Consider the following 11,636-nt stretch of genomic DNA (forward strand, 5'->3'; position numbering starts at 1 on the left):
TAAGGCATTAGGATTCTGATGGATCTGTATATTTGTAGTATTTATATATATGAGAAACATCAAGCACAAAATGTATTTTTTTAAATGATCTTGTCATTTAACTGCAAGGAATGCCTTTGTTGTCCATTCATGTAATTGCTTAGTATTAACAGGGTTTCTAAAGGAGAATCAAGGTTCCTTTGCTGTTAAATAACTTTGCAGATTAATGCAAGTATAGATGTATACAAATTTATCTAGATGTATACAAATTTATCTGTGCAAAGTTTGCAGTCACATTTTGGAACAAGCCAAGAAGCGTCTGTCCACAAATAGGCGTATATCAAACCTCTGTTCTGTTTTCTGCAGTAAAAACTGAGTGGGCAGGTTAAAGTGAATTGTCACAAACCACTGCTTGGATTCATGGCAATAAACAATGAGTAAAACAAAAGAGCTGTAATTTAGCTTAAAACTGCAGACATGACTTATACTTGCTTGAAATAAAATGATCACACTGTAAACAAACAAACTTTATATACACTGAACAAAATTATAAACGCAACACTTTTGTTTTTGCCCCCATTTTTCATGAGCTGAACTCAAAGATCTAAGACTTTTTCTATGTACACAAAAGGCCTATTTCTCTCAAATATTGTTCACAAATCTGTCTAAATCTGTGTTAGTGAGCACTTCTCCTTTGCCAAGATAATCCATCCACCTCACAGGTGTGGCATATCAAGATGCTGATTAGACAGCATGATTATTGCACAGGTGTGCCTTAGGCTGGCCACAATAAAAGGCCACTCTAAAATGTGCAGTTTTATCACACAGCGCAATGCCACAGATGTCGCAAGTTTTGAGGGAGCGTGCAATTGGCATGCTGACTGCAGGAATGTCCACCAGAGCTGTTGCCCATGAATTGAATGTTAATTTCTCTACCATAAGCCATCTCCAAAGGCGTTTCAGAGAATTTGGCAGTACATCCAACCGGCCTTAGTCTTAGATCTTTGAGTTCAGCTCATGAAAAATGGGGGCAAAAACAAAAGTGTTGCGTTTATAATTTTGTTCAGTGTATGACTCAGACTTACTGGCATTACAGGGCATAAAACTCTGCACTTTCAAATGGGTTAAATTCAAATTTCACCTATTGGAGAAAGAAGAGAAATATGTCATTTCTTGATGTACACTGAATGAAATATGTTTTAAGCCTGCAGAGGATGGTATCTGCTGTATCACTAAATTATATTTACCTGAACAAAATTTTGTTTAAAACATAATTTAAGCATTCAATACGAGTGTTTTTGATATCTGTCAACCTCATTGGTGTAAACTGTAGTAGATGTTGCAACCTAATAAAAGTTAAGCCAATACATTCTTAGGTATATCACGTAAAAAAAATCTTATATGCATTGATCACAACTCACTCTCAAGTAAATCTTCCAAATGGAAAGGAAAGATTGCAGTGCCTATTTAGCTCAGTGAAGGGGAAAATAGATAATGAAAATAAGAGATGTGTTTATTGGCATGAGTTGGACGGAGATAACCCAGACCATGAATCTTAAATCAATGAGCATGCACACAGAGTCGGTTTGTAGAAAATTAATGCAGATGTTAAAAAGAATGTTTGTGGAATTGAGTTTGGGAATTTGGGATGAGATTTGAGGCAAGCTAATCGAGGCTTTTGAAACCATTAAACCAATTTTCTTGTCGTCTTTGGATTTCTGGGTTCGGAACAGCTACAGGCTCCATCCACAAATGTACAAAATTCTTGAGGTTTTTTCAGATGTGTCAAAGCACAACTTAAAATGCAAGTCATTTTTCCACATATGATGTTTTATTAACAAGTTTCGGGAGGAGAACGATCAGATAATCAATCAGTCTGGCCCAGGTGGAGCTCATCAGCTAATCACCTTAACAAGCACAATACGTATATATATATATATATATATATATATTCACTGGGTTCGGGCTTTAACCCGAGCTCAGAGCCCTCCCTCTGGACAGCACGCCAGATATGCTACTAATTGCTCAATCACATTATATGTTAGTGCGAACTCGTGAAACCACACATATACATTTCACCACACTTCCTAAATGGGGCTTTAGAAAGTCCACAGTATGAGAATTTAATAAATATGATTTTGAAAACTGACTAAAATTCATCAGTCATTTTTAATCATTCTATTATAGCATGTGTATCAAAACACATGAAATATCTGTGACTATTATCTTTCTTGAGTTCGGGTGAGGTTCCCATGACAACTGTTGTTCCTGTTGATTGCATTACTCATCCACGTCAAGCACACTAGACAAGAGTCAGTATCATGAAAGGAAACAGATGCAAAATTGCTTGTTATGCCCTCAATCCAGAAATGGAAAATGACTGACAGAACAAACTGAAATATCTAGATCTGCTTCTCAGATCCACACTTGATTAAAATAGAACACTGTTTGCTTGGGTGATGTTACCTTTGTATGTAGCTACTGTTTGTTATTTTTTGGTATTTAATACTCTCCATCCTTCTGCTTAAAATAAAGAGAGGTTGTCTAATATTTTTGGAGAACACAAAAAAAAAGTGGGGCGGGGCCTTGGTTCTATCTTTTGGCTGTTGACTGGAAGGAGGCACATATGAATGAGAATCTATTGTCAAAAAGTTTGGAATAGTTTTTTCTTTTGTGTAGCAATGTAACATCTCAGTCACATGAATACAGCGAGCAATTAGGTGATGTCATTAACAGTTGGATAATTACTTCTAATTTACCTCTTCTTGGCTTCAAATAACTCATCCATATATATTAAATCATGCAAGTATATACAGTAAGTCCATAAAGGCTTATGGAACATCATTTGTCCTATACCAACACTTTTAGTTTTTTTGTTTATATACTGTGTTAACTGTATAAGATACCTTGTACTAAAACCAAGTATCAACTTTTTTTTTTTTGAGAAACGCCCCTATTGTGAATCAAAGGAATGTTATGAAGGAACATTGACTGCAATTTTTGTCCTATACCAACACTTTTTGTTTTTTTGTTTATATACTGTGTTAACTGTATAAGATACCTTGTACTAAAACCAAGTATCAACTTTTTTTTTTTGAGAAACGCCCCTATTGTGAATCAAAGGAATGTTATGAAGGAACATTGACTGCAATTACACACACAAAGATCGTTTGAGGTGTAAAATCTAGGAACATTCTGATCATATTAGGCAAAAATCACTGTTTCTCATGCACACACAGTGTTTCAGAAAGTGCTGGGCTTGACTAACAATTTTATGTCATTCACTTAAGCAATCAGGAAATTACTTGTGGGTGCTTAGCTGTGACAATCGTGAAAAATCTGAGTAATTGTAACCACAATTTTTAAATATATATTTACAGTTTAATCCATATTGTAAATCGTTCACAACCACCATTGTCAGAATCATTCCTTCACCACAAACAGCTGTGCAAGAAAAAAAAAACTCTCTCAGAGATTTGAACTAAATGTCGGTGGTGACATAAATTGTCGATGAGAAACTGCTTTTCTGGTCCCCACCCACTGCTCAAACTTCAGAGAGGCGCTTGACATTTGGAATTCCTAAACGACATGGCCTTTCAGCAACGTGGATTCCCAAACAGATCTAATGTCAATCAAACATCCAGCATCCCAGACTCCCAACCATGGCATTCTGAAAGGGTAAATGCCTACTGAGGAGGCATGGCTGTAGCCTGACAATAAGGCACACATTAAAAATGAATTACTAATCAATCCCTCTGTGTAAAGCAATTCATGCAGCAATGTGACCTGTAAAGCAATGACTACCTGGGCATGTACTGCAGGGGCTACACAGATGTTGCTTTGTTAACATATACATTTAAAAATATGACTTAGAATATAGGGCAATAGATTAGAATAACCAGTTGTGATTAACTTTATGTTTTCAGTTCCTTTTTTAGGAAATACAATGTGTGTAGAGGAGGAGTTCACCCAAAAATGAACATTCTGTCATCATCATGTCATTATAAACCCAAATTACTGTTGATCCAGTTTATATGGTCTATATTATTAGTTTGTGCATGAATGATCTGGGTACTGCAGTAACAGCCCACTGAAGTGGAACATTTTTGGTGTGGTCTGTTGGTCACACAAAGCTATAATATGAATTATGAAAAATTGAAATATGGCTCACAATTCCCATACTTTTATGGTACTTTCGTCCTTCAGTTCTCAATTGTTCAATATTTCTTCTTTTTGCATTCTACTAAAGAAATGTATGTGGGTTTGGAACGACATGAGGGTGAGTATAAAGTATTCATTTGAAACACATTATATTTCTATTTATTAAAAACATTTAAACTGACAATCTAAGTAAATATTCATAAATATGTATGCTGAGGAAAATAGGGGGTCACATGTCAGTCAATGCCAAAGTGATGGTGGTCTCAAGCAAAATCTAAGAACTTCAAATCAAGAGAAGCCATTGCTAAACTAAATATCCCAAAACTACACCGACCTGAACCTGAACCTGAAACTACACCAAAAAAAAAAAGGTGACGCATTTGGTATTTGTATGCCATGAAGCTTCAAATATGGGGCCACACACACAATAAATCCAGAAAGAGGCTTTGAATCCATTTGAGAATAAAACAGCTAAACAAGCTAACAAATATTATAGATTGTACATGTTGTAAATTTGTATATATTTACCAAGACATTTAAGAGGTATTATAAAGGAGTGATACAAACCTATCTATGTGACACTAGTGACACTATGAGGTCAAAGAGTGAATAAGTAAAATGAGTCAAATACCCTAGTAAAACCTAAAAAATAATAATAATAAATTAATATTTTTTATTTTTTATTATTATTCATTTTGGTAAACAACAAAGTTTTTCTAGAAAAGAATAAAAGCTTGCATATAAATGATAAATATGAATAATTAATGACTGCATAAATGTTTTTGCAGAGATTTCTTTTAAATTTTAGAAAAAATAATAAAATAATTTATATTCTCTTATTTTTATGCCATCCTTTGTTCACACTGTTCTTTAACCACCTGTTTTGGGGTCTCATGGGGTCCTTGTTTCCTCACCACAGGCCTAAACTGTGATTGATGAGTCAGTGTTTTGAGGTTGAGAGACTAAATGAAAGTCTTTTTTTTTCAGCTCTTAAGGGAATTAAGGGCTTGGCAAGCAATGGAAACAATTATGCCCTTAGAGGATGAGAGTTTTGCTTTCTTTGAGTTTCCTTTGCTTATGTGTGGGGTTTTGATGAAGCCAGACTTGTGAATAATTTGGTAGAATCACTCTGTTAGTTGAAGGTTGAGTTCTATTAAGACATTAGCCTATGTGAAGGCAACAACACAATACCATCACCTATCTATCTATTTATCTATCTATCTGTCACTTTCTAGGTTAACAACTTAGTTTACAAATCAAAACATTTTTATCTATAAAATTCTATAGATAAATCTATAAATTTCTTTGTACAATTTTATACATTTTATTCTTTATAAAATCTATACAAATGTTTGAGTCCCTAAGTCTTCATCAGTCCTCTTGCTAAAAGCCTTCATGTTCTGGAGCATCACCTCATCCCTAATCGGGAAAGGACATTCAGGTGTTTCCACTGAGTTATTTCATGACCACTAAACTGAGAAGGGTATCAAGTGGTTTAGGGCAGGGAGTTTGTGTATGAGTTAAATGAATGCCTCACAAAACTTTTCCATTGTACGCAAGCTATGCATATAAGCCTGTTCTCTGGATCATTACACGTTGGATAAACCTGTAACGTACTGTATGTGGCATAATACATACCCTATGGATAAATAAAAAGAGCAAAAACTAAGCATGATATCAAGGACATGTGATGTATACAGACAACATTAATTTTTGTAAAGCAAATCTTATATAAATATATTAACGTTAATTCAACGAATTTACAGCGCATCTGTATATGTATCCTAATGTAGTAAAACAGAATAAGCAAATTATAAATAAAGGATTAGTTTTTAGTTGATACCTGGAGAAGTTGTCAAAATGGGTATATTCACAGTAACTAACGATTTAAGTCAACATCAAACTGCTCAAATGCTTGTTTTCTCAGTGGTTAAACTGTGTTTTACTACATTGGTTTTCCCCTGATCATTTTTTCTTATGTTGCACTGACACCTAGCGGCAAAACACAAAAGCAAACATTTTCATCCAAAATAATTTCCTTCTAGTTAATATTTCAAAATCATTATGTTTTTGTAAAAACTCTCTGGCATAAACTGAACTGGTTACATATAATAAATGTCAGGTCAATGTAAGTTTCCATATTGTTATTAGAGCAGGTTTTATATGTTGTAATTTTATACAATTAAAATGACTGACAGAGACCCATCCCCTCTCAACCAAACACTGTAAACAGTTAGTAAGCTTGCTGAACATCATCAATAGCAACAAGCTCAACCGTGACATAACACACACAGTTTCTGTCAATATCATGTTAATCTTGAGTACCTATAGAGTAGTATTGCATCCTTCATATCTCCGAAGATTGCCAACAAAACACAGAAATTTGATGCAGTTTGAGTTTTACTCACCGCCTGCGGTTCCGACTCATGACCGGGATCTTTTATCGCTGGGACCGCTCCATCTTTCCGTATCAAATGATCTGCAAATACAGCATGGAACTGGACATTGTTTATAAACATTCGTCACCGAAATGACGGGAACAAACAAACACACTTGCGAAACTCCGTTGGTGCATCCACTGTTCCCTTAAAGGGGTCATATGATGCGATTTCAATTTTTCCTTTCTCTTTGGAGTGTTGGTCCTTTGGGAAGCTGAACAAGGTTATCTTTCCCTCACAACCAAAAACACACTTCTTCTCGAGCAAGTCCCGTAAAATAATCTCTGACAGCACTGCCGACGACTTCCATAAACCAAATGATGCAAGTTGTTGCTGGCGCTCTTCCGGGAGAAGTGCCCAATGCCCATACAAGGAATTCCGCCCTTCATGACGTCATGAAGGGCCATACTCGAAAATAACTTTCCGAAACTCATGCTGCATAATTCGAGATGACGACACGTGACGTTCTACTTGGAGCTGTTCACATCCTTGGACTACGAACTATGGCACTATCAATGCCTAAAAATAGTGCCCTTCAGATTTGTCCCCATTCATTAGTAAAAGTTGCTCTGAGCAGCTTTGTGAACAGGTTTAAGAGGAAACTCGTACCTAAGAACTTTTACTGCTATTTAGGAGAACTCTTAGTGTTAAGATAACATTTTTGGGAATGTGGCCCCAGATGTTTTGTCCCGTATGTTTACAATCACTTATATAACTGACTGTTTAATTTCACATCATACAAGCATTTTGCAGTTGTATTTAACCGGAATCAACATGTATTTGAATGCAGCCGCCTCAGCGAGTTTTGTGCTTCGAATATGTGCAGCATTATACAGTAAACGCCGTGCACAACTGCTGAACAAGATATGCGCCAGATGGCGCTGTAGTGTAATGTTGCCAGGTGCTCTTTTTATAAGCGAATTTGGGCTGTTTTTAACCAGCTTGCTTATATTTCTCGCGTGATCTGGCAACATTGAGTTTCTGGCCTTACGAATCAACAGCAGCTTCCTGAGCACAGTTTCAAACACGCAGCTGGGCAAAAATGGTACGTGTTCATTTATCAGAAACGGTTTCCTTCTCAGAAAATACTCGTCCGTTTTAACTTATTATTAAAACCATACGTCCGAGTAGATATTTAAGCTGCTTTCCCAAAAAGCTGGCATTTTAGGACTGAAGGGTCACATGACAGCAGCGAGCTAGCGCTGCCTGAGTGATTCAGCCCGTGCTCACAACAGTATGGTGTCAGGCTGTCTTTTTTAAATAGATTAAATCAATGACACTCGAAGTATATTCTTTGCTACATTAACTAATTATGCTTTTATGTGTTGCGATACTTGGTATGGTGTGTTAATACTGAATGCTTAGTCCAGTAACAGTTTGCTAGCCTACAGTGGCTAACATAATACTGTTATTCTTATATATTACAAGCATATGTTTACAAAATTAAATACATGGCTTTTGTATTGTCAAAATCAAATTGTTAAAATATTACTAAATGTATTCATTTTACAGTGGGTGTATAAACCTCAAGAACGTTTTAAAATGTATTTGTACTGCAATAAATATCGTTCCAAATCAGTTTTACAGAGAATAGTGCTTGCAAATTGAATTGTTGTCATGGAAATGCTTTTGAAAGTGATACTGTGATCTTATGGGAAGCCTCAGCAGCTCTTACCCCAAGCTTCACACTAACCACCTGCAAGTGCCATCCATTCATCAACCACAATCAGCTAACATTCAATCCAATTTATGTTGAGTTTCCAGTTGATGTTATTTATCCACTTTGTTTCAGTTTTCTGTCTGTCTTTCATCTTTTGTATGTTGTTTTTTGTTGTGATCATGCATCCACATCCCCTCCCTCACCCCCTTCCTCACCCACTGTTCCCCATCCTGACCTCTGCATCGTATTCAGGCTGGTCACAGAGTAAGTGCCTCTCCAGACCTCTTGTGCTCATGGTTTTCTCAATTTTAGACTAGTGCTGCTGTTTCCTCTGGGCTGCTGGATCTAGCACGATTCCTCTCTCACCCTCAGTCTTGCTTTCTGTTTGCATTGCTCTGGGTTTAGAATGCTCTTCATCAAGTGAAACTAATTTCTGTGATCATCAAGTAGTTAATAATCTAATTATCAGCTTGCAGAATGATTGGGAATTGAAGAATACTCCACCATGTTGAGAATATATTGTCCTGTTTCTAAGCATTACAGAAACTTTGTGTGTGTGTGTTTTGCATATTTTATAAATATTGTGAGCTATATTTTAGACACAAGCTAAATAGAGTATCAGTGAGACTTGGTCTGGTCTCATAAAAATATTGGCTTATGTTTGGAATGGGATACTAATGTACTGTGTACAGTGCGGTATATGCTGAATATTGCATACTGTTTTATTTAAAGTATGTGAGACCATATGCAACAATAGTAAGTATGCTATTATTATATTAAGAAATAAGTCATCTGGGTACTTTTCACTTTCTGTTTTATGGACACACCACTCTTTTCACATACTGTTTTTTGCCTACTATATTGTAGGGAAGTATGTGATTTCTGATGCAGCCACAGTGTAAGATGTTAGTATGCTATTCCAAACATAGCCATGTTGTCTTGAAATGTTCAGCTGGGTTTTTTATTTAAAAAATTAAAGTGCATTGCGTAAGATCTCAGTTTTCTATAGTACCAAAGATGTGATTCTACTGAACATTTTTTAAGCTTGTATACAAACAGTTTGATCTCAGCCTCTTTTAGGTTCAGCAAGTTCAACAGAGCTAACAGTCTTAGAATCAGCGCTCAGCTTTGACCTGATTGCTGTCTGAAGAAAATTTGACATATTTATGCTTCCAAATAGATTCCGAAGGCAAAACATTCTCTCCCAAATGTTTTAATTAAAGATTTCATTCAGACAGCAATGCTTTGCTTACGACTCCACTATTCCTTCACTCTATGTGTCTAGCGACTAAGGTTTGAACACTAACAAGTTTTATTTCGCCATTAGCTGGTCCTCGTGTTAGGTGACCTTCACATTCCCCACCGATGCAACACCCTGCCTGCCAAATTCAAGAAGTTGCTAGTGCCTGGCAAGATTCAGCACATCCTCTGCACGGGAAACCTTTGTACAAAGGAGAGCTACGACTACCTGAAAACACTCGCTGGAGATGTGCACATTGTCAGAGGAGACTTTGATGAGGTGACTTTGATGACTTAAAGTTCCTATTTCTGTTTTTCGTTGTTTATGCACTCTTTTAACCATCCTCATTGCTTGTTTCCAAATGACAGAACTTGAATTATCCGGAGCAGAAGGTGGTGACAGTGGGGCAGTTCAAAATCGGCCTGATCCACGGACACCAAGTGATCCCATGGGGTGACATGGCGAGCTTGGCCCTGCTTCAAAGGCAGCTGGATGTGGATATCCTCATTTCTGGTCACACACACAAATTTGAGGCTTTTGAGAATGAGAATAAATTTTATATTAACCCCGGATCTGCCACAGGGGCCTATAGCGCACTGGAAAGGTATAACGTTTACTTTTATATTCTCCACATCATGTTATATGCAATTGATTACATGATTTGTGATTAAATTGTCTCTTAACAGCAACATCACACCATCGTTTGTTTTGATGGACATTCAAGCATCTACAGTGGTAACGTATGTCTATCAGCTCATTGGAGATGACGTCAAAGTCGAGAGAATCGAATACAAAAAGTCTTAAAGAGCATGGATACTGTCAGCTGCCTTCTTTCAGGATGCTAATCTTGTCATTGAACGTCACAAATGCTGTATCATAACGTTACGCTATGTTTTAATGTAATATATAATACTGTTTATATGTCACCAGAATGTCAGCGTTGTGGTTTCAGCAGATGGTTGTTGAGGATGCAATAATGCTGCATTATTTGCATAATGTTAGTGCGAATTAGTCTTCTAAATATGTTATGTGCCCTATTAATTTGTCAAGGCCCATGTTAAGTCATCTTTCATAAAATAAAACCCCACATCACATGAGCAGTGTAATTTTGTTTTTTATTTTTTAAGAAAACACAGATTGCACATTATTAAAATCACTATTTTGAAATGTCTGGAACAGCTTTTTACTTAAAACTGGATCGTCTTGGATATGTTTTAAAAAAGATCTTGTTAGATATTTTTCACAAATGACATAAAACATAGACTGATGTGTTAGGTAAGGAATAGATAGTCCTCATCATCTTCTTCTGATTCATTGAAAGACAGGCCACTCATGTGTCCTGCAAGATAAGAATCCATTTCAGTCGCCTCCCATTCAAAGTCATCTTCCCATGGACGTGATTCTGGAAATATAGGTCCGTTTTAAATAATGTTAAATACAGCTATATGCTTTAAATAAGCTCAAGTTTTTATAATATCAGGATCATAAAGAATCTTGTATATTACACTATTTATAGTCTGTAAAGTAACAAACCTACCCCGTGAAGAAGCGTGTTTTGCAGTGTTAGTCCTTCTCTTTTTTGAATGTATTGTGTTTGACTTTGCAAATCCAGAAGACACTCTGTAGTGGTTAAATATTAGGATCACAGCTATTTCTTTCAACAGTGTTTCAACATTTTTGCAGGTGGCAACATTTTCTTACCTTTGATGATTGACAATTTTAGGTAAAGTTGTTTTCTTGACTTTCTCTGAGGTCGAAGATCTCTTTCCACTTTCTTTTGTCTTGCTCGTAGATGTACTTTGAGAGTTTGACATGTGCTCCACCTGTGGGGTGTATGTTGACATCTGCAGCTTCACGTTTAGATTCACATTCGCATCTGGCACTAAATATGAAGTACAATAAATTATATATTTCTTTGTAATAAAAGGTCTTGCTAATGCAGGCAAAATAAGTTCCATGCTCATAAGAGGCGATGGTTCACCTGTCCTGATACAGCGGTGTAATACATTCATATAGTGTTGACATATTAACTGCCGCATGTGCTCTTTACTGTAGGCCTCTGCGATATTATACAGAAAACGCTTCTGTCCAGGTGTCAGGCCTGGGTGCTGAAAACAAAGTGAATGTGAATTTATAAGTTTTTTAATGGCTGCTGAAC

At 36.3% G+C, this 11,636-nt stretch overlaps 2 protein-coding genes across 3 annotated transcripts in view; one reads left to right on the forward strand and one right to left on the reverse strand.

The window, feature by feature from the left end:
- Positions 1-7,542: 7,542 nt before the first annotated feature.
- Positions 7,543-10,589, forward strand: LOC107692304 (vacuolar protein sorting-associated protein 29). Of its 2 annotated transcripts, XM_016491288.1 has the most exons (5): positions 7,543-7,623; positions 8,491-8,502; positions 9,566-9,757; positions 9,847-10,082; positions 10,165-10,589. In XM_016491288.1, exons 1-5 carry the CDS (start codon positions 7,621-7,623, stop codon positions 10,280-10,282), a joined length of 561 nt encoding a protein of 186 aa, XP_016346774.1. In that variant the 5' UTR covers positions 7,543-7,620; the 3' UTR covers positions 10,283-10,589. The 2 variants fall into 2 exon arrangements, with proteins under 2 accessions (XP_016346774.1, XP_016346775.1); XM_016491289.1 differs by lacking the exon at positions 8,491-8,502.
- LOC107692303 (protein FAM216A-like) overlaps positions 10,581-11,636 on the reverse strand; it is a 2,692-nt gene continuing 1,636 nt past the window's right edge. The window contains exons 4-7 of the mRNA XM_016491287.1: positions 11,460-11,586; positions 11,180-11,360; positions 11,016-11,098; positions 10,581-10,880 (exon numbers count right to left, since the gene is read on the reverse strand). Of these exons, the coding sequence (XP_016346773.1) occupies positions 10,750-10,880; positions 11,016-11,098; positions 11,180-11,360; positions 11,460-11,586 (522 nt within the window). The 3' untranslated portion in view covers positions 10,581-10,749. The remainder of the gene's footprint in view (positions 10,881-11,015; positions 11,099-11,179; positions 11,361-11,459; positions 11,587-11,636) is intronic.

This window comes from Sinocyclocheilus anshuiensis, unplaced genomic scaffold (assembly GCF_001515605.1).
Source record: "Sinocyclocheilus anshuiensis isolate Anshui unplaced genomic scaffold, SAMN03320099.WGS_v1.1 scaffold478, whole genome shotgun sequence".
Taxonomy (NCBI): domain Eukaryota; kingdom Metazoa; phylum Chordata; class Actinopteri; order Cypriniformes; family Cyprinidae; genus Sinocyclocheilus; species Sinocyclocheilus anshuiensis.

Bases quoted from the DNA above. Each gene is read 5' to 3' on its own strand.
- LOC107692304 (XM_016491288.1), top strand. The intron at 9,758-9,846 runs GTGACTTTGATG...TCCAAATGACAG, and splicing joins TCAGAGGAGACTTTGATGAG to AACTTGAATTATCCGGAGCA. The intron at 10,083-10,164 runs GTATAACGTTTA...GTCTCTTAACAG, and splicing joins GCCTATAGCGCACTGGAAAG to CAACATCACACCATCGTTTG.